The following is a 23,680-nucleotide window of genomic DNA, read 5'->3' on the forward strand; positions in this document are numbered from 1 at the left end:
TTTTTTTTTATAGTTCCCCCTTTTTGAAGTTAAATTCTACTACGGTGGGTTCTTTTGTTATTCTTCCCCCCCTTCTGCCTTCCGATTGTTAAATTAAATTACATTGTGGTCGCTATCACCAAGTGGTTCAGCTATATTCACCTTTTGGACCAGATCTTATGCTCCATTTAGGACTAAATCAAATATTGCCTCTCCTTTTGTGGGTTCCAGAACTAGCTGCTCCAAGAAGCAGTCATTAATGGTGTCTAGAAATTTTATTTCTGCATCCTGTCCTGTAGTGAGTAACCTAGTAAGCATAGGGTTAGTTGAAATCCCCATTATTATTGGGTTTTCTGTTTTTGTAGTCTCTCTAATTTCCTTGAGCGTTTCAGTCACTCACCATCCTGGTCAAGTGGTCGGTAGTATATTCCTATTGCTATACTCCTTATTAATTGATTTTTCAAGTTGCAGTTTTAGTTACAGTACCATTTTACACAAACCCAATTAATAAGAACCTTGAATCGTGCTGTGTGGACTTATTCCCTCCTTCAGTCCCTTTTGAGTACGTTTCATCCTTCTTTTGAGTGACATGAACTGGAATTGTCTCAGATAAGTGAATTTTGGAAATAAATGAACTTTTTCTATTCAGTTTCACTCCATACTATACTAACGCCTTCTCCTCCATCCTTTTCCATTAACTTCTCTCACGAGAGAGTACTAGGCAACAGTGTCCATTCATGCTTCAATTGGGACCAATAGAAAAAGTTCCTTGATGTTATCAGACAAAAAGTTTTTATTTCTGATATTTCTTGATATCCCAGAATAAAAGGGAACTTTGGGCTTCTTATTCCATTTTAGCTTGTTGGCCTTTTTTCTAGTCTAAGTAGCTAGATTTCTAAATGGTTTCTAGCTACAATTTCACTTGGAGTTCATGAAGAAATAAAATTAAAGTAGTCTGAAATGTGATTGGTTCACCAAGTAGAAGCCCATGAATACTTGGAATAGAGACATCCAGAGATTCCAAAGGTGTTTATAGATGAATTAGGCAATATAATTTTGAGAAAATTGCTTTCTTCTAATTAGGAGTGTTCTGCAATGCCGGAAAAAAAAAAGTGTTTATAGGAACAGTCTTCTTGATGAAGTGCTGGAAGTCTGTGTGTCTATCAGGTGTCATTCAGATGACATTTTAATATGTAGAATTTGCATGAGAATAGCTCTCAGGGCTTTAATTACTATACTTAAATAGGAAAAAAATGGTCTCAAGTTTTATGGTGGTAAGTGCTGTAAAAGAATTTTATTATAAGATGTACTTTATATTTCTGATGTACATCATTTCTCATCGTTCATCACTAATGGGTTAATGTACAAGTGAGGGACAATTCAGAGGTGGTGCATTGTGTTGCTGGAGGGCCCAGGACAAAGCCCTGGCCTTGAACTGGTGGTTCAGTTTCTCTTGACAATTTTGTTTTATAACTTTAATTTTTATTCATTTTCATGAAATAGTGAATTATCTGCCCCCCCCCACCCTCAAGCAGGTATTTGAAACCACCATGCTGCCAATCTGCTGCAGCACCTTGTCTCCAGGATTGCAGTGTCTTCAAACACCAGGCTATGTAAACAGCGCTCCATATGGCAGCATTTACAGGTTCTGCAAAGATCAAATCTTGCACTGCATATTCACAGCAAGCTGACCCCAGGGTACAGGCCTCAGATTTTATCCACAAGTCAAATCCTCCCTTTGCTTCCAGGAGCCATGACTCGAAGGCAGAAAAGCCCAGGCAGGAGCTTCTGAGCACTTCAGAAGGAGAGAGGGAGAGAGAATTTAAAGATGAAGAAAATTCTGTCTAGCCAGCTCAGGGAGCAGGGTGAGATGAGGTGACTACCACAGATGTGGGCTGCAGGGAAGAATCCATATTCACGTAACTCAAATTGTATAGTTTAGATTGACTTTTCCCTGTAGTGTAGACAAGGCCTAAGTATTGTCTAAACCATTTCTGACAGGTATTTGTCTAATCCGCTCTTAAAAATCCCCAATGATGGAGATTGCACATTCCTCCGTAGCCAATTTATTCCAGTATTTAACCACCCTGATAGTAAGTTTTTCCTAATGTCCAACCTAAAACTCCCTTGCTGCAATTTAAGCTCGTTGCTTCTTGTCCTATCCTCGGAGGTTAAGAAAAACAATTTTTCTCCCTCCTCCTCGTAGCAACCTTTTAAGTACTTGAAAACTGTTATCATGTCCCCCCTCAGTCTTCTCTTTTCCAGACAGAAAAACCCAGTTCTTCTTCGAGTGCTTGCTCATATCCATTCCAGTTAGGTGTGCGCGCCGTTTGCACGTTCGTCGGAAGACTTTTACCCTAGCAACACTCAGTGGGTCGGCCGGGCGCCCCCTGGAGTGGTGCCACTATGGCACTGGATATATACCCCGGCCGACCCATCCACCCCTCAGTTCCTTCTTACCGCCCATGTCGGTCGTTGGAACAGTGGAGCGCGGCTTAGCTGACCTCCACTTCCCTAGCTTCCTCGTAGTTTTCTCGTTCATTATTGTGTATATAGTTACTTATATATATTATATAGTTATATTTACTGTTTAATAGTATAGTTAGAGTAGTATTAGTTAGAGGGGTTCGGGGATTAGCCCCTTCCCTGCACCCGGTGCCGGAGCACATGCCCGGCTCCCCGGGTTTCAAGCCGTGCTCGGCCTGCCACAGGCCGATGCCAACAGAAGATCCACACGACTCCTGTTTGAAGTGCCTCGGGGAATCGCACTTAACTGCTAAGTGCCCCATTTGCAGAGCGTTCAAGCCACACACTAAAAAGGAGCGGGACATAAGACTTAGACAGCTTCTCATGGAGGCGGCTCTCACCCCTCCATCTTCGGCACCGAGCGCTGCTCAGTCGGAGACTAGGAGCACCGCCTCGGCACCAGGCCATACCAGTCTACCCAAGACCTCTCGGCACCGGACATTGCCAGCACCAAAATCGGGCCCGAGGCGCTCCCTCTCCCCAAGGGTAAAGAGAGCGAAGCCCACTGCCGCCTCGGCACCACCTGAATCGAGGCCAGAGAGTGCGCCTAGGTCGGACCGCCCGGCGCCGACACCCGCCGCGGCGCCGACTAGGCCGGCACGCCGACTCTGGCCCCGCAAAGGCCGTCGAGACCGTCACCGGTGACCTCCCCGGCACATGCTGCGGTAGAGCTCACCATACCGTCCACACCGGAGGCATTCGCAGCGGCGAAAGACCTGATCGCCCTGACAGACTCGGCATTGACTCCACCCCTGGCACCGCTGGTGAGGGTGATCCAATCGATTGGCAAGCCAGCCTTGATTAGCCCTCCGTCTGTCAGCGCAGCAGACCGGCACTGCTCACGATCGCAGTCTCACGGACGCTCCAGGTCTCGACGACGCTCCCGCTCTCATCGCCGATCTCAACACCGCTCGCAGTCCCGGCACCGTTCAGTCGCACGGCACTGGTCAGACTCGCGGCACCGATCTTTCTCTCGTTCCCCGGCTCGCTACTCCCGGCACCGCTCCAGATCCTGGTACCGCTCCAGGCACCGTACCTCCCAGAGCCACTCATGACGCCGGAATTCGAGATCTCGGTCGACCTCCCGGCACCTGCTCGGTCGCAGGTCCCGATCTCACTCTCGCTACCGAGACATTTCATGGCACCGATCCCTGGTGTGTAGGGGAACAAGATCCGTTGGCACATCTGCCCAAGGCTTTTCTGCTCCTCCCTGGCCCTCCAGACACACGTCGGTGTCGTCCCGAGCGGACAGCTACTACGCTGAGGAGCGTGATTTGGATGTCCCCGCCGAGGTCTTCCAAGAAGCCCGGCATCCAGACCAAGGCCCTCAACAATGGGGCTTTTGGACGCCTTGGGCATACCACCAGGCCCAAGGTGCTCTGTTGCCTCCCGCTCACGCTGCGTTGTCGGAGCACCATGTGCCTGAGGCCACAGTTAGCCGTCCGCCTCCGACTGAGATGGATGATCCGCTAGCCCATCCTCCGAATTCCCCGGTACCGCTCGGGCAGGAACCGGTTCAGGACCAAGAGGTTGTACAGGACCTGCTCGTCCCAGGTGCTTCATCCTCTTCCTCACCAGATGAGGCAGTGGCAGGGACCTCCTCCTCGGGTCCACCACCGATAGACCTAAGGGCCCATCAGGACCTCCTCAGGAGGGTCGCACTAAATATGAATCTGCAGGTGGAGGAGGTCCCGGAGGTGGAAGACCCAGTAGTCAGCATTTTGTCCGCAGACACTCCCACCAGAGTGTCTCTGCCGTTTATCAAAACAATCCAAGCTAACGCTGACACCTTATGGCAGTCCCCCGCCTCCATCCCCCCCTACGGCGAAAGTGTTGAGTGTAAATACATGGTACCCTCTCGGGGGTACGAATACCTATACGTCCATCCTCCTCCCTCCTCCTTAGCTGTCCAATCGGTCAACGAGAGGGAGCGCCATGGCCAACAAGCGCCAGCCCCAAAGTCTAAAGAGGCTAGGCGAATGGATCTGCTCGGTCAGAAGGTATACTCCGCAGGCGCCCTACAACTCCGGGTAGCAAACCAGCAGGCACTACTGAGCCGGTATAGTCCTAACACCTGGGCGGAGCTCGGCAGATTTCAAGAGCTACTCCCACAGGACTCACGCCAAGAATTTGCTGCTTTCCTGGAGGAAGGGAAGAAGATGGCTCGAACCTCCCTTCAGGCCTCCTTAGATGCGGCCGATTCGGCAGCCAGAACTCTGGCCTCCGGTGTCAGCATGAGGCGCATCTCCTGGCTGCAAGTCTCCAACCTCCCACCGGAGTTACAGTATATGATCCAGGACTTGCCCTTTGATGGGAAAGGTCTGTTCTCAGAGAAGACGGACCCCAGGCTCCAAAGCTTAAAGGACAATAGGGTTATCATACGCACTTTGGGCATGCATACTCCCGTGACCCAACGTAGACCTTTCCGCCCCCAACCTTACCGTCCGTACTTCGTGCCTAGGCACAGACAAGATTTTTCTAGGCGACGTGGTCGAGATGGGCGTCGGCGCCAGTCAGGACCCCAGAGGGGCCAAAACCATGGTCCTTCCAAACCTCAGGGGGGAAGGTTCGCCCGAGGACGGCATACCAGTTTCTGGACAGGATCCTTTTCCTCCCTTCTCCAACCACCTTTCCTACTTCCTCCCGGCGTGGTCCCAGCTGACCTCAGACATCTGGGTGCTACGCACCGTAAAACAAGGATACCACCTCCAATTTGTTTCAACCCCGCCTTTCCACCCCCAATCCCGGTCCCTCTTCAGGGACCCCTCTCACGAGCAATTCCTCTTACAAGAGGTGCAGTCACTCCTCACCATCGGAGCAATAGAGGAGGTACCAACAGAGGAAAGGGGCAGGGGGGTTTATTCACGTTACTTCCTGATTCCCAAGTCAAAAGGGGGCCTCAGGCCTATCCTAGACCTGCGGGGCCTCAACAAGTTCATGACAAAGTTGAAGTTCCGCATGGTCTCCCTGGGGACCATTATCCCATCCTTGGATCCTGGAGACTGGTATGCTGCCCTTGATATGAAGGATGCGTACTTTCACATCGCCATTTTTCCTCCCCACAGGAGGTATCTTCGTTTTGTAGCCAACTATCGACATTTCCAATTTACAGTCCTTCCCTTTGGCCTCTCCACAGCCCCAAGGGTGTTCACAAAGTGCATGGCCGTCGTCGCTGCACACCTCCGCCAACGGGGGATTCACATGTTCCCTTATCTGGACGACTGGCTCATCAGGGGGACCTCCGAGGCGCAAGTCCAGCACCACGTAGGCATCGTCAGGGACCTATTTATGCGTCTAGGCCTGATGCTCAATACCGAAAAGTCCACTCTGGTCCCCACTCAGCAGCTAGACTTCATAGGAGCTACCCTGGACTCCACTCTAGTCAAGGCCTACCTGCCTCAGCCTCGATTCCAGGCAATGGCAGCAATCATACGAGGTCTGCAGACCTTCCCCACGACCTCGGTTCGTACCTGTCTCAGCCTTCTAGGTCACATGGCGGCCTGCACTTATGTGACCAAATACGCCAGGCTCCGCCTTCGCTCCCTCCAAACGTGGCTGAATTCGGTCTATCGTCTGGGCAGGGACCCATTGGACACAATACTCACCATTCCACTGAGTGCCCTACGCTCCCTGGACTGGTGGCTAACCCCATCCCAAGTGTGTGTAGGGCTACCGTTCCATCCGCCCCAACCCTCACTATCCCTGACGACAGACGCGTCGTCCCTCGGATGGGGAGCTCACCTCGGACGCCTTCGCACCCAGGGCCTCTGGTCATCACAGGAATTAGCGCTTCACATCAATGTCAGAGAGCTAAGAGCGGTCCGCCTGGCGTGCCAGACATTCCAGAACCACCTGCACGGCCGTTGTGTCTCAGTGTTGACAGACAACACAACGGCCATGTATTATATAAACAAGCAGGGAGGGACTCGATCTTCCCTCCTCTGTCAGGAGACCATCCGACTTTTGGAATTCTGCATAGCCCACTCGATAGACCTGGTGGCATCCTTTCTCCCATGGGTTCGGAACACCCTAGCGGATCGACTGAGCAGATCCTTCCTGTGTCATGAATGGTCGCTGAGACCAGATGTTATTCATGCGATTTTCCAGAAGTGGGGCTTTCCCCACATAGACCTGTTTGCGTCTCACGTGAACAGGAAGTGCCAAGTGTTCTGCTCCTTCCAGGGTCTTTCACCGGGATCGATATCGGATGCGTTCCTCATGTCATGGAAGCACCGACTGCTCTATGCCTTCCCACCATTCCCCTTGGTTCACAGAGTCCTGTTAAAACTCCGCCAGGAGAAAGCGCATCTCATTATGATCGCGCCAGCGTGGCCCAGACAGCACTGGTACACCACACTGCTCACCCTTTCCATTGCCAGCCCAATTACTCTGCCACTCCACCCGGATCTCATAACCCAAGATCACGGCAATCTCCGCCACCCGGACCTGCAGGCCCTCCATCTCACGGCGTGGCTCCTGCGTGGCTAGACGTATCAGAGTTATGCTGCTCCTCTCCGGTACAGCATATCCTCTTGAGTAGCAGAAAACCTTCCACTCGATCCACATATCTAGCCAAGTGGAAGCGCTTCTCTTGCTGATGTGAGGCGCGAAATGCTTCTCCCTCAGAGGTCTCCATCCCTACTATCTTGGACCACCTCTGTTCCCTCAAGAAGCAGGGCTTGGCGTTGTCGTCCTTACGGGTGCACTTGGCGGCCATCTCCGCATTCCACCCAGGGGAAAGTGGCCACTCAGTGTTTTCACACCCCTTAGTTACTCGATTTCGTAAGGGACTCGAGCGCCTCTACCCCCAGGTACGCCACCCTACCCCTACCTGGGACCTCAACCTAGTCCTCAATAGGCTTATAATTCCTCCGTTTGAACCACTGGCCACTTGCTCACTACTATACCTGTCCTGGAAGACAGTTTTCCTAGTAGCCATTACCTCGGCTAGGAGGGTCTCCGAACTTCGAGCTCTTACGGTTGACCCGCCGTATACTGTTTTTCACAAGGACAAGGTGCAGTTGTGACCACATCCGGCATTCCTCCCAAAGGTGGTATCGGCCTTCCATACCAATCAGGACATCTTCCTCCTGGTTTTCTTCCCGAAGCCTCATTCATCCCCACGGGAGCAGCAGCTACACTCCCTAGATGTGCGTAGGGCGCTCGCTTTTTATATTGATCGGACAAAGCCGTTCCACAAGTCCCCCCAACTATTCTTTGCAGTGGCCAACCGGATGAAAGGCCTGCCCGTCTCCTCACAGAGGATCTCCTCTTGGTTAACGGCGTGCATACGCACGTGCTATGACTTGGCTCATTCCTTCGGGGCATCTCACCGCCCATTCTACCAGAGCTCAGGCTTCATCAGCCGCCTTCCTGGCCCATGCACCAATCCAGGAGATATGTCGCGCAGCTATCTGGTCATCGGTCCACACCTTTGCTTCGCACTATGCTCTGGTTCAACAATCCAGAGATGATGCAGCCTTTGGCTCGGCGGTTCTGCACTCCGCCACATCTCACTCCGACCCCACCGCCTAGGTAAGGCTTGGGAATCACCTAACTGGAATGGATATGAGCAAGCACTCGAAGAAGAAAAGACGGTTACTCACCTTTGTAACTGTTGTTCTTCGAGTTGCGTTGCTCATATCCATTCCAAACCCACCCTCCTTCCCCACTGTCGGAGTAGCCGGCAAGAAGGAACTGAGGGGTGGATGGGTCGGCCGGGGTATATATCCGGTGCCATAGTGGCGCCACTCCAGGGGGCGCCCGACCGACCCACCGAGTGTTGCTGGGGTAAAAGTCTTCCGACAAACGTGCACGCAGCGTGCACACACCTAACTGGAATGGATATGAGCAACACATCTCGAAGAACAACAGTTACAAAGGTGAGTAACCGTCTTTTTTTTTCAATCTTCCCTCCTACCTCATGTTTTCTAGGCCTTTAATCATTTTTGTTGCTCTTTTCTGGACTCTCCAATTTGTCCACATCCTTCCTGAAACGTGGCACCCAGAACTGGACACAGTACTCCAGTTGAGGCCCAATAAGCGCAGAAGTAGAGCGGAAGAATTACTTCTTGTGTCTTGCTTACAACATTCCTGCTAATACATCCCAGAACGATGTTTGCTTTTTTTGCAACAGCATTACACTGTTGACTCATATTTAGCTTGTGGTCCACTATGACCCCCAGATCCCTTTCAGTAGTACTCCTTCCAAGGCAGTCATTTCCCATTTTGTATGTGTGCAATTGATTATTCCTTACTAAATGGAGTACTTTGCATTTGTCCTTATTGAATTTCATCCTATTTACTTCAGACCATTTCTCCAGTTTGTCCAGATCATTTTGAATTTTAATCCTATCCTCCAAAGCACTTGCAACCCCTCCCAGCTTGGTATTGTTCACAAACTTTATCAATGCACTCTCTGTGCCATTATCTAAATCATTGATGAAGATATTGAACAGAACCGGACCCAGAACTGATTCCTGCAGGACCCCACTTGTTATGTCCTTCCAGCATGACTGTGAACCACTGATAACTACTCTGGGAACGAGTTTCCAACCAGTTTTGTACCCACCTTATAGTAGCTCCATCTAGGTTGCATTTCCCTAGTTTGTTTATGAGAAGGTCATGCAAGACAGTATCAAAAACTTAACTAAAGTCAAGATATACCATGTCTACTGCCTCCTCTGTATCCACAATGCTTGTTACCCTGTCAAAGAAAGCTATTGAGTTGGTTTGACACAATTTTTTTTTGACACATCCATGCTGACTGTGAGATTCCACTCCCCACAAAGCTGCACCATCATGGGATTACAATGGTTAAGTGAGAAATCCCTTTCTATGTTCAAAATTATCCTGATTTACTAAGTAAAGCCCTGAGGGGGCTAGGTTGTTCCTACAGTACTTGGGTGTTAGCTATCCTGGGGGAGCAGGCAGGCAACCTTTCATGTTCCTGGGAACATCTAGCAAGCTACTTCTACAATTTAATTGAAATATTTGTACCAGTATCCCTCCTCAGCTGAGTAGTCCTCCAGGCCAGGACAGTAGCATGTAAACAGCCTAGGGAAGTACCACATGCACCACCACGTGCAAGACCGGACAAGAGGACAGTGGCTTGCAACAAAGTATCTTCTCTTTCAAACATTATTAAATAGACGGTTTTTCTTAGCCACCTCTGTTAAGAACATCTTAGGATCCAAATGAAGATGTCTGATCAAAACTAAATTTTAAACTAAATGTTATATAACAAAGACATTTCATATGTTTTGGAAACCTAAGGCTGGTGCAGCAATAGCTTCCCCAGTGAAAGACAGGCACACCTTCAGAAGGGAGCTTTTTTCCAAAGGACCATAAGAGAGAGGATATACAGTGCAGCAGTTTCAAAGCCTCAACTATAGCCATTCACACCAGAGGTTTTTCATATACTTAGTAAAGAAAACCTAGTTGATGGCAAACAGGTGGTTCATCTAGAAGTATAATCCTTGTCTGGAGTTGAACATCTCATGTGCTGACCTCATCAAACCTTTGATGTGATCTGTGATGAGCAATGGCTTCTGACTTGGCAGCTAGAAGCAGCAATATTATACCCATGAATAGCAATCAGTCATCTTTAAACAAATATCTTGTGCATCCAAATTTAGAGGTGAGTTGCTTTTCCAAGAACATTAGAGAAATTAGCAGCTGAAATAGCACAGTGGCCTCTGACCTCACTGTCAAAGCCAGCATAGCAGTCCATCAGTCGCTACCAGTACTGGAGGTGTCCAAGAAGAGACCGTTGCCTTAATGGAAGTAAAAATCTGAAGCAGAAATTTCCAAGGAAATCTAGATGCATTTTCTTCCAAGCCAACAAAATTGTCAGCATGACAAAGACAAAAAAAGCCTTTGTGAGGAAGCGCTCATGATTCCTGCACAACACTCTTTCTTCTGATCCACCTGCTGCTTCCAGTCTTAAGAAAAAACTGGTGGTAGTCACAGCACAGGCATAGGTCTGAAGATACACACTTACACAACAAGCCAGTCAGTGTCCTGTCCAGTGAAGCAGACCTATTCATAACTAGAGAGCTGCTGCAGAGAATTCATACCTACCAATTTTTCGAAATCAAGAGAAACTTTTGAACCAAATGTAGAGAATTGCTCACGCAGGGGACGAAGACCTATCTCTGGCCATAATTTTACCATCATGGAAAAGATTCATTGCATTCATCCAGAGCTTCATTGCATGAGTCCTTTCTCGCAAGGCCGGCTCTAGGTTTTTTGCCGCCCCAAGCAAAATACAATTTGGTTGCCCCCACCCCAGCCCTTGGCTCCCCCCCCCCGCTGCCCCAGCCCTGAGCTCTCTCCCCCCCCCCATGTGCACCCTCTGCGGCCCCAGCTCTGGGCCTCCCCCTTCCTGCACCCCCCTGCCGCCCCAGCCCTGGGCTCTCCCCGCACCCCCTGGCACTCCAGGTCTGGGCTCACACACACCCCCGTGCTGCACCAGCTCTGGGCACCCTCCTTTCCTCCCACCAGTGCCCCCCCCACCCCCTGCTGCCCCAGCTCTTCCCCCCCCCTCCCCCACCTGCACCCTCCTTCTGCCCCAGCCCTGGGTCACTGGTGACTCGCTCCCAGGGCGGGTCATTCAGCAGGAATTTTGGATGTGCACAGAACATAGACAGGATTGGTTCCCATATGGTTACAGAACTGCAGTAAAGTGCAACAATTTTCAGCTTGTGTGATTGGAGGATATCTGGATGCATATTATAAGACTGTCCTCCATAAATGAGGAAAAGTCAAGGTGTCTTTATTATTCTTTTGTTCCACTCTTTGTTTCTATGGGGAATTTGCCAATGCAATATCACTGTTTACCTTTTAAACAACTTAAAAAAAAAAAGGCAATGGCTGTTGAAAATAGCAATTCCAGTCCTAAAAACCACTGGGAAGCATTTCTTGCTCAATTTTATCTACTTTTTCTACAGCAAATTACAGTGGATCAGTATATTTGATTTGGGAGAAATGAAGTAACAGCTGCCAAAATTGAGCTTGAGCACTTCTGAATTTTGAGGTGTTCAAATCTGGAAGGCAGGTGCTAGATTCCCTTTCTGAATATTAGCTAAATCTGGAAAGGAAAAGTCAATTTCTGCTTCCATGGCACAGAAATGGAAATCCTCCTAAGTGCCTGTTACTGTATCTAAAGCTGCCCAGGTCCAGTAGAGCCTCCCATCCCTTACTTTTCATTTTAAATTCTAGTGGGATCCACGTACCTCCCTTGCTAGGCTTCAGATGGAGAGGTGCACTGTCCGTTTAGTCCACCTAATTCCTTCTTTGGGGGCTGCGAGGTGAGGTCACACCAGTATCCCTAAGCCAGTCTGGGGATGTCTTCTGAAGGGGATATCTGGGCCAAAGCCTTCTACTCCTTGGGCACACTTGTTCCCCATTCACAGTGCCATCCCGCTCTAGCAGTGAGCTCAAGCTGCAGCATGAGGTTTCAGCTACCATACTCCCTCCCCCTGTTTCCTGTTGGTAGTGGACAAGGGAATGCTGGGAAATATAGTTCTTTCTCTGCTCCAGGGCTGGTTCTGTAGGCAGGGAGCTAACCAAGGAACTACAGCTCCCGGGGCCCACTGTTGGTTCTCAGCTCCCAGGCTCGATCCCTGCTAGCTGCCGCCCCTGCAAATGGGCTGCCTCAAGCAGCTGCTTGCTTTGCTGGTGCCTAAAGCCGCCCCTGCTTTCTTGGCAGTGGTCACCCATAGCCATTTATCTCCAATAGCTAGGATTGCTGGTGTTGTACATTGGCTTCTTTTGCGGAGTGGATTTCTCAAAATGAAGTGCAGAAATTCCTTCTGAGAACGAGGAACCACACACCTTACCTAATGCAAAATTAGTGTAATTCCCACATCATATCCAAATAGTCAGCATGTGGACAGAGCATGCTGTACAGGGACTGGTTCCTACAAAGTGACCAAGCCAGTTCCAAAATGGGTGATACAATATATAGTAAATACAATATAATGTGTAAATCTATATAAAGGAAAAGATTTTCTGTGTAACTTTGAATGTGTAGTATTTCCTATACCCACCCACTACTCTTGAGTCTGATCAACTCAGTGTAGCTTTGCTGTATGCCAAATAAAAATACCTCAGTGAAAAAATCTGAAGTCGAACTGAGTTCTTGGGAAGCTGAGTGGAAAGAAGTCTCGGAGAGAATCTCAACAGGCAGTTTAAGTACAAATAACATGCAGAAAGTCAACTTAATTCTCATTCTAGACCATTGCGTATTCACTGTGTAAGCAAGTTTTGTAAGGTGGGGAGCCTATCTAGAAAACAAATTTCCAAAATCTGAGTATACGTCCTTTTAGTTCACTTCAGCAACTTTCAGTGGTGTCTCTGAACACCCCCCCCTCCCAAAATAATAATGCAAACCTCACTCCCCACAAACATGGCCATATGGGATCAGGCCAATGGTCCACTGAGTCCAAAATCCTGACAATAGCATTGCCCAGTACCAGCTGTTCCAGAAGTATGTAAGAAACTATGTAGCAGGGAATTATAATAATAATCACAAAGTTCTAGTGATCTCAGCTACCTTATTGTTTCTCCAGAATGGTCGATAGGAGCCCTACAACCAAGCACAAAAGAAATGTGGGTACCAGCCCTAGTGGTATTCTGTATGTAGCACATCAGACTCTCCATTTGAGTATCAGATGCCAAAATTAATCAATAGAAGACTAGCCATGCCTCTGGGTACGTCTACACTACGGGATTATTCTGATTTTACATAAACCGGTTTAGTAAAACAGATTGTATAAAATCAAGTGCACGCGGCCACACTAAGCACATTAATTCGGTGGTGTGCATCCACGGTCCGAGGCTAGCATCGATTTCTGGAGCGTTGCACTGTGGGTAGCTATTCCGTAGCTATCCCATAGTTCCCGCAGTCTCCCCTGCCCCTTGGAATTCTGGGTTGAGATCCCAGTGGCTGATGGGGCAAAAATCATTGTCGCGGGTGGTTCTGGGTAAATATCGTCACTCATTCCTTCCTCCAGAAAAGCAACGGCAGACAATCATTTCGCACCCTTTTTCCCTGGATTGCCCTGGCAGACGCCATAGCATGGCAACCATGGAGCCTGTTTTGCCTCTTGTCACTATCACCGTATGTGTAATAGATGCCGCTGACAGAGGCGATTCAGGAGCGCTACACAGCAGCATTCATTTGCTTTTGCATGATAGCAGAGATGGTTATCAGCTGTTCTGTACCATCTACCATACCCTTGTAAATTGGCTATGAGATGACGGTTACCAGTCCTTTTGTGCTGTATCCTCTGCTGCTGTCATAGGTGCCCCTGGCTGAGATCGGCCGGGGGCGCAAAAGACAAGCAGAGACGGTTACCAGTCATATTGCACCATCTACCACCAGTGAGGGGGAAAGAGGATACTGCAATTGAGTGCCGCAGCATCGCGTGTACCAGAAGCATTCAGTAGACATAGGGTGACATTTAGAAGAGTCAAGAGACAATTTTTTTCCCTTTTACTTCTGGGGGTGGGTGGGGGCTGTAAATTGACGAGCTATGCCCTGAACCACTGCGGACAATGTGTTTGACCCTACAGGCATTTGGAGCTCAGCCAAGAATGCAAATGCTTTTCGGAGACTGCAGGAACTGTGGGATAGCTTGAGTCCTCAGTCCCCCCTCCCTCCATGAGCATCCATTTGATTCTTTGGCTTTCCGTTACGCTTGTCACGCAGCAGTGCGCTGAGTCCCTGCTATGGCGTCTGTCTGGAGATTTTTTTAAAATGCTTTGGAATTTCGTCTTCTGTAACGGAGCTCTGATAGAACAGATTTGCCTGCCCATACAGCGATCACATCTGTACGGTCCATGCTGGAGCTCTTTTTGGATTTTGATTTCGGACTGCATCGCCACCCGGGCTGATCGGAGCTCCACGCTGGGCAAACAGGAAATGATATTCAAAAGTTCGCGGGGCTTTTCCTGTCTACCTGGCCACTGCATCCGAGTCCAGATTGCTGTCCAGAGCGGTCAGTGGTGCACTGTGGGATACCGCCCGGAGGCCAGGACCGTCGATTTGTGACCACACTAACCCTAAACCGATAGGGTAATACCGATATTAGCACTACTCCTCTCGTTAGGGAGGAGTACAGAAACCAGTTTAAAGAGCCCTTTATATCAATATAAAGGGTAATAATAAAGGTAATAATTGGAGATATACCTATCTCCTAGAACTGGAAGGGACCTTGAAAGGTCATCAAGTCCAGCCCCCTGCCTTCACTAGCAGGACCAATTTTTGCCCCAGATCCCTAAGTGACCCCCTCAAGGATTGAACTCACAACCCTGGGTTTAGCAGGCCAATGCTCAAACCACTGAGCTATGCCTCCCCTCCGCCTCTTAGTGTGGACGGGTGTGGCATTAAATCGGTTTAACGCTCCTAAAACCGGTTTAAACGCGTAGTGTAGACCAGGCCTCTGACTCTCTCTCATTACCTCTAATAGGTAGTTTTTGGAATTGATTCCCCTGTCTCTAAAAGAACCACAATATAAAATTACGTTTGTAACTTGAGACAATTTTCTATTCAAGTAAGTTCCTTTTTCCACTATTCCTGGAAATAGTTCTTCCATCATTTTGTTCGAACCGTTAGTATTCCTTTGGAAGAGCATGACATAAATGGGTTTTCATGGGACTTAAAAGATACCTCAAACATATGGAGTTCACGTGCCATGTGTCTCTTTTCATTTCATTCAGTCCAAAATGCTAAGGCCTTAAGGCCTCAGAATTGCCTCAGGCAAGATGTTAAAATCATGCACCAGCTGGTATGCTAGCCAACCAGCAGAACTTATTCACAAGTCATGAGCCTAGTCTGAGGACAATTTTAAAAGTACGTTTTTTCCATTCCTTTGGTAGGAAGCTGCAGCTGAGTTGGTTCCCACATAATGCCTTGTCATTCCTGCCTGTTATTCTACTATAATAATTAAAACTCTGCTTGTTCTGCCCCATACTTCTGTGATTCACTGCTCGCTTCTTCTGTTAGTGATGTATGAGGAGAGAAGCTGCGCAACAGAATATGTAATTTACCTAATAATTGTCTTTCTGTTGTGTAGCTTCTCTCCTCATTCAGCCCACTTGTATAGTCTAGTACAGGGGTCGGCAACCTTTCAGAAGTGGTGTGCCGAGTCTTCATTTATTCACTTTAATTTAAGGTTTTGTGTGCCAGTAATACATTTTAACGTTTTTAGAGGATCTTTTTCTATAAGTCTATAATATATATAAATGAACTATTGTTGTTTGTACAGTAAATAAGGTTTTTAAAATGTTCAAGAAACTTCATTTTAAATTAAATTTAAAATGCAGAGCCCCCCCGGACTGGTTGCCAGGAGCCGCAGTGTGAGTGCCGCTGAAAATCAGCTCATGTTCCGCCTTTGGCACACATGCCATAGGTTGCCTACCCCGGTCTAGTAAATGACCAGACTACAAATGGAAATCTTTCTCTAAAGGAAAACGTAGACATATTCTCTTAAGATTAATTAATGCATTATATCAGGTTGTCTTGATGCTTAGATTAGATTATACCTGGTTTAGCATTTTGGCAAACTCTGGTTCCAGGTGCTTAGCCAGTGATTTAGACTTGATTGACTTTCTTTAAAACTTCAGCAGCAAATATTTACTGCTTAAATATTTTTTAAAAATTTAATTTAAATGGTTTTACTAGATTATAGTAAGTTTGGGCTTTAATATATGTTTTAATTTAAAATAGGGTTTTTTTAAAGAAAAATTGATTTAATTTAAACAAAAATCCAATTTAAGTAAAAAAAAAAAAAAAGATTTAACTTAAAAAATTCAATTTTTTAAATTACAGATTTTATCCACCCTGGTTGGGGTAGCATTTACCCATTAGTGATTAATGAAGAGGGAAGCTACTAACAGAAAATTACCAGATAAGAAATTTGATTTTCGTTGATTGCACTCTTCAATAAGAAAAATACTTTACATTTGTATATTTAAAAGGTGCTTCATAAACCGTTAAAGAAAACAAACTATTTGATACACACACTTAACATTAACTATAGCAGAGCTATAGCACTGTGCTATAATTTATATATAATATAAAAAAACAAAATGTGTGTAGACCTACCATCTAAGTAATGGTGTGTTTGGGGTATATAAGTTTGTTTAGAAATGAATAAGTTCTAATTGAAATTGAGTTTATTCTTGTAAATAAAAAAACAAGTCTAGCCAAATAGGGAAAAGTTTATTTGCTTTTATATTACACCTCTACTCCGATATAATGTGACCCGATATAACACGAATTCGGATATAACGCGGTAAAACAGTGCACCGGGGGAGGGGGCCTGCACATTCCAGTGGATCAAAGCAAGTTCAATATAACGCAGTTTCACCTATAACGCAGTAAGATTTTTTTGGCTCCCGAGGACAGCGTTATATCGGGGTAGGGGTGTACTTGTATGGAGATCATTCACCTCTTGGCACAAAGGACATGGGTCACATTTAGTATTTTATTGCAAATCTAGCAGAAATGATTTTTTAATGGCACAACTTTCAAGTCTGAGAGTAGTTCAGTTTTGTAGAAATTAATAAAATGGCCTAATTTATATTACCTTTCTGAGGTAGGGCAAAAAGTATCAAACTTGTAATCTTTTTTATCACTTGGTATTCTAAAACATAAATTTGTCAAACTTAACAAAATCATTAATATAAAGTAGAAATGTTAAGGCTTTCTTCAAGGATTATAAATGTATTCTGTCCCATGTAGTTTTGTTACCTGAAAAGTTACTAAGTACATTTTTCCGTTGTCCAGGGGAACGTCCATTTCAGTGTACACTGTGTGATAAAGCTTTTAACCAGAAGAGTGCCCTTCAGGTGCATATGAAAAAGCACACGGGAGAGAGGCCTTACAAATGTGATTACTGTGCAATGGGCTTTACACAGAAAAGCAATATGAAACTCCATATGAAACGAGCTCATGGCTATGCTGGTATGTAACATGATACATAGTAATGTTAAGCGCACATTTTTTTGAAGCAGGGATCAGTGAGTGGCTTCAGTATCCCTTTGGCTCTGTAGTGTAGGTGGGGACAATCTAAAACATAGAATGAAGATGATATACAGTTTTGCACAACTGGTGTTATCCAGTTCTAGTGAAATGCTCCATTCCCTTTGACTGTTTTTTTTTCCTTTTCAAAGACATGTTCTGCTTTATGAACCAAAGTAATTTGTGCATCTTCCTCACTCGTTGTTTTTGTTGTATTTGCAGTAGTCTTACATTATCTGTATTAGTCATTCCTTTCTTTCTCTGTTGCGTTACAATAGGTACTATACAAGAATCTGCCAGTCAGCAAGAACAAGAAGGGGAAGATATTAATCGTGCTTTGAATTTAGAAGAGGTTGTTCAAGAATCTTCAAATGAATGGCAGAGTATAAGCAATGTATTTCGATGACACCTTAGTTGAAAGCTTTGCTTTCAGGACTTGAATTTCTCAACATATGTTTTGAAAAAAGTAAAGCATATGGATTTTACAGTTGATGCTTCAAGCATTGAAAATATTAACAATAGAATAATATATTATAGTTTTTTTTAATTATTTACAAAAAGTACTTAAATAGAATCATTGTTTTTGTAAGCTTGTGGGAAAATATTGAAAAAACATCAATTAATCTGTGTTAAGTTGTCTACAAATCAATGAACTCAGGTAATACTACATGCGGTTTCATCTTCTAACCCACAGACAGTATATCTAGTTGAACAATTAACTGGAACTTCATATCAGGAAAGAGTGATTCCCTTGTATTAGTAAAGAAGATGAAAAGTAACTTCATGGGAAAACCATGAAAATTGTCATTTACTTTTTTATTTTATTTTTTTAATGTATAGCAAAAATGTTTGAGGTTAGAAAGAAAAGTGTTATGATAGAGATGCATGCAGTACAGAATTAATTTTTACAATGCACAGTAAAGTGTTAAAAGTCTGTTCTTAGTTTCTTTTGGTGCTTTTGAGGAATTTTGGAAAGTGAATTGCCCTTGCATTAAATGGTATTTATGTAGCTAATCTCTTGAGAGGTGACCGGGCTATTTCCATTCCAGTTGTAGAGACAGTCATTAGTTTTTTCCCTCAAAATGTCTGAGGCTTCAAATTCAGCAATAAATATTCAAAGAAAATCCAAACTAAAGAGATTAAACTGATTGAACGCCCCCGTTTTTAGGTTTGCTGTAAGGATCAGCAGGCAGATACTTGAGTATTTGTGGAAAGCACAAGCCATATTCTAAAGTTGGGAGGTAACCTAAAATTGTACATTTTAATAGCAGATGGATAGTAAGCTGCAGTACAGGTCACCTCAATTAACATAAAAGTAATCTGTACTGTAGACATTTTTAGTTCCGAATCTGTAAAAGCATCATTATTTTCTCATGCATCTATTCTGAAAGCATTTTACCATGGTGTGTGTGTGGGGGGGAGGGGTTTGGTGTGGTTTTATTTTTTGTTTTTTGGTTTTTTTAAATTATTTTTTCAGTAAAACTACCTAGTTAACTTAAGGTACATCTACAGCTATGGCAGTGTGTAGAGTAGAGACACAGCATCCCCAGCTAGCGGGGTGTAAATAGCTGTAGATGGTGAGGCATGGTTTAGGTGAGTAGCGTAGAGTGCCCTACACAACTCAGCCCTCAGGGTATATATCCAAGCACGGCCTCCCATGTCTATGTTGCTAATTTCTGTACGTAGTGTCCCACTGCCTCTCCATTGCCAGAGCCTTTTCGTTGCTGCCTGCACACAGCAGTATGTAGCTACTCACCTTAGTGATGAGTGTGGATGCCACCTGCCTTTCGCCATGGCGTGTAGCTACACGTGTAGTGCCTTTACTCTACTTGCCGCTGTAAGTGTAGACATAGCCTTAGTACTGCTCTGAAAGGTGCCACTTGTTAAGTGTATTCATAACAAAGAAACACTGGAGTAAAACTTAAGTCATGTTTTATACATTCCAAAGACAGAAAGCTCTTTGCTTACTTTTACTTTGTTCCTTTGAATTTATTTATATGTTATATATATGTATGTATATATAAAAATATGTGGGCCTCTATGTGGCTGATCAGTATATTTTGTAAATAGTAATCCCAATTGCAGGAAGATTTCATTAAGTTTTCAAGTTCATATGAGTACTTCTAGATCAATATTGGATTCATTGTAATGTAAAATAGAATTGGGTTTTATTTTACCTTTTGCAAAATAATCGCCTTTTATTTGCTCTCAGATCCAAAAAACACTTTTTTCCCCTTTTGGTAAATATTATCTATACTTTGTCTGCTATAAAACCTAGTCATTTCAGATTCCTGAAGAAAGAAATCACTGTTGTTTTTGATAGGGAATCTCTTATTTCTTTTGTTAACTCTTTGCATATGTATATAAGTAATATAGCTGGTGACAAAAAAATAACATTTTTGTTATGTGGAAATATTTAAGTCAGAAATGTTAATAATAATAATTTTTTCCAACTTTGCTTTGTGTATGTTGTTTTTAAAAGACAATTTTAAATGGATATTCTTAGTTATTTCAAGGAAAATGTGGATGACTAAAATTACGCAGCTCAATTTTAAACATAGAGGACTGAAGTTCTCCTTTCATTTCAGCAGTGCATCTCATTCCAGACAAGTTGTTTGGCCGTGCAAACCTGCCTTACACATATTGGTAACTTCTGGATAATGTCAATCTTTTGCTGGGAACCAAGAGGTTGCTAATAAGCAGAACTTTTCAATAAGGAGGTGCCATTTGAAATACGTAGTCATTTTTCAGAGAGCAATGCTTTAAGACTCTTGATCATATACCAATCATGTAATGAGTGGATATTTGTAAGATAGTAAGTAACAAGTAAATAGGGAGACTTACCTTTTTTTCTTGAGTTCTCAACCCACCACAATAGCGAGAGTCCTGCCAATTATGGTAAATATCCTTTTAATCCTTTTAATAAGATACAATATATATTTTAGAATCATGCCTTGAATGTCTTCTGCCTGACACAAAGGTGTTTAATGTCCTTCCTTTAAACATAGGAGCTGCTCCAGATTACTTGGATAAGTTTGAATTGGAAACTTTCAAATGCATTATATCTGCTGATGCTCTGTAGTAGTGACGAGATTCTGACTATTACATTGGTGTCCAGGGCAAGATCAGGTTGTTCAGGATGTTTCTTGCTAAAATAAAGAAATGTAATGTGGACCATGCCCTACCAGCATCACACTGGAGAAAGGTAACATCAAAAATAAACCTTGTGTCCTAGACGCCGTAGTCCATCTTACTGTGGCAATTGGGCTCTCTGAGTAAAAGCATCAGACACCGTTGATAGCTGAGATGTAGTTATTAGCAATAAATCAATTTAATTTTGCCTTGTCTTACTATTTTTACTCTTGTATTTTAAGTTGTTTTTTTTAAACTGTTATGAACACCATTTTATGGCCGTGCCTTAATTGGCTACTGCAGCCCATTTATGATATTTTGTATTTTCAATGCCCAACCTGGAAGAGACTTGTATGAGAGACACTGTGAATCTTTTATTGGAATACACAGTGGTAACCTCCAAAGAAGAAACTCTCAAATCCTCTTTAACATAAACAAGAATAAATCACTAGGAAAAAAAATCATATCATGAATCCTGCAATTTTTGATTGTTTCTATCTTTTTAGATTGTAGATATAAGCCATCACAATGTAAATAGGTTGGCTTCTTGCAGAAAACTATCTTCAGCCAAATAGTATTCAGCAGAGGAGAGAACTCATCCCTTCCCTAGTTTATCACCCTATGTGTTGTGAGCTTCAATTCCTAATTGTGATTTAAATGCTGACTTCAACCCAAATCATACCGCCTGGATTTGTGCATGGAGGGCTGCCTGTGGCTCTTTCCACTTCCACAGAGTAGAGGGGACTGAGCTGCCTCTCCAGAACCCTGCAGTGATTCTCATTTCATCTGAGGTTTATACTGGAGAGGGTTGGAGACTGTACAGGCTGTGGGGTTGAGTGGGCAGGCTGCAGTTGTGAAATTTTTGCAGAAAATGTGGTATAGCCCAAGCATGTATTTTCCATGGAGCCTCCTGACCATGGTGGCATGGAAGAAGTTTGTGATAGTAGATGTCAGAGCAGCCAAGTGTGTGGGAGGGGAGTTCCTCTACTTTTTCTGTGGGGGTGGACAAATCAATCCAAAATCCTAATGGCTGTGCTCAGTGATTGAGAGTTACCAGAAACAGTACTTTTTTTTGTAGGAGTGGCACATGAGGCAACCCATTTTTCCCACTGTTGTCCATCATAAGTTGTCTCCATGGTAGCAGCATCCTTTTCAATTGTTCTAGGATATGTCATACTTTCTCCTCCATGCCTTCTTTTTTCCATCCAGTTGGAATGCAATCTAAGATGTAGCTTGTGCTTCTCCCATGGAGTAGCCTGATGACATGGGCAAACCACCAGAGTGTTTTCTAGCTGATTAAGTCCACAGTCTGCTGACCTGTGCAGTGCAGTGATGCCACGTTGGTTATGCTCCAATGAATTCCCAAAATCCTTCTCAAACAATGCTGGTGAAATGCATTCAGCTTCCTATTGTGTACTACTGCCAGATTCTGCCAAGGCATACAGTAATGTTGGAAGGACAATACCATTGTACAATCTCACGTCAAGGTGTAGTTGTATCCTGCTACCCTTCCAGGTGTTTGGCAAACAAGTAATTGATCCACTGGCTTTGCCAATTCTTGCCCTCAATTCTTTAATGAGCTGACCATTAGCAGAAATACTTTACTTCCTAGATTTAAAAAGAAAACAGTCGTAAACCTTTTGTACTCTTCTTCATCACTCACTTATCTGTCAATGTTGACCATATTCTCTCCTATTTCCATACGCTTGGTCTCAAACTCCCATTTTGGTAGCTTCTACTCTTACACTCATAAAGAGTTTTTTTCAGTTCCTCAAAGCTAATATCCAGTCTGACTTTGTCATCTGAAAAAAACTAGATCCTGCAGCTCATCTCTTGTCCAGACAATGCCAGTGGCCTCAACATCAGCTGTTGCTTTTCTCATCTCAAAGTCTATAGCAATGCAGAAGTGGGGATAGTGCTCAATCTTGCTTTACACCAGTAACAATCTTAAGCCATTTTTTGTTCTGACAGCATGCAGACTCATTCTACCAAGCTTTTATCCGATTAACAATCTGCTGGAATTCCATAGTGTTTCAGGATCTTCCAGAAGGCTTGTCCGTGAACACTATCAAACACTTCTGAAAAATCAGTGAAGTTAAAAACCGTCTTCTGCCAGTATTCTAAACCTTGCTCAATAAGTCTTCTCAAGGTAAAAATCTGATCTGAACATGACCTATCAAATCAAAATCCAGCCTGCTTATCTCTGAGTACTTTGTCAACAGCCGTTTTCATCCTATTCAAAATGATAATGCAAAACTCTTTTCCAGGTACAGATTGGAGTGTCACCTATCTCCTGTTATCACAAATAAATTAATCCACCTTTTTAGGGATTTCACAGATAACACCTCTTCTCCAGTTAGGAAAGGTCTACTTTTCCAAAACCATTCTGTACAACCTGGATATGTAACTCAACATCATTTCTTTTTGAGCTTTTAGCATTTTAGCATGTTTCTTACCACAGCCTGGTGTTTTATCACTCCTTAGTTGGTTTATGACCTTAGTTACTTCCTCAAAAGCAACTGCTCTTAGTGATATTAGTAAGTCCACTGTTAGTGGTTCTGGGTAGTTGAGCACAGCCTAGAAATGTTCCATTCTCTGTGACTAAAATTGTACCTCTCATAGGATATTAGAAAAAGTTTTTTGGAAACCCCTCGCTAGCATGCCTTCTCAGCTTCTCTTGCTTTGTTTTCTGTCCCTTCTCACTTATTTCTTCTGGCTGATCTTCTGACTTACTTGTCTTTGACCCCATGTTCTTGCTGTAGAATAACTGTTTTAGTTCCATCTTATTCTTGTTGAATTCTCTTCTTTAATATTTACATTCTTCTTTCTTAGATCTTCTCACTCTTACTGTAGTCCAGGCTGCATTCACACTTCATTGAAAAAACTGCCATTGTTGTTCTCTGCTTCTCGGTGGCTGGAACTCATGGATGATGCAGCGTCTTTCTTGGGCCTCGAGGAAGACTTTCTGGCATGCTTATGCACATGCTTCCTTGCCTCATGGCTAGACCCCAG

The 23,680-nt window shown here is 44.6% G+C and overlaps 1 protein-coding gene across 4 annotated transcripts in view; it reads left to right on the top strand.

Annotated features, from left to right (window-relative positions):
* The window catches only part of ZNF236 (zinc finger protein 236), a 193,443-nt gene extending 173,461 nt beyond the window's left edge, over window positions 1-19,982 (top strand). For all 4 annotated transcript variants that reach the window (XM_045006346.1, XM_045006348.1, XM_045006345.1 and 1 more), the window contains 2 exons: window positions 17,303-17,479; window positions 17,815-19,982. In XM_045006346.1, coding sequence (XP_044862281.1) covers window positions 17,303-17,479; window positions 17,815-17,942 — 305 coding nt within the window. In that variant the 3' untranslated portion in view covers window positions 17,943-19,982. The remainder of the gene's footprint in view (window positions 1-17,302; window positions 17,480-17,814) is intronic.
* The last annotated feature ends 3,698 nt before the right edge of the window (window positions 19,983-23,680 follow it).

Source organism: Mauremys mutica, chromosome 2 (genome assembly GCF_020497125.1).
Source record: "Mauremys mutica isolate MM-2020 ecotype Southern chromosome 2, ASM2049712v1, whole genome shotgun sequence".
Lineage (NCBI taxonomy): Eukaryota > Metazoa > Chordata > Testudines > Geoemydidae > Mauremys > Mauremys mutica.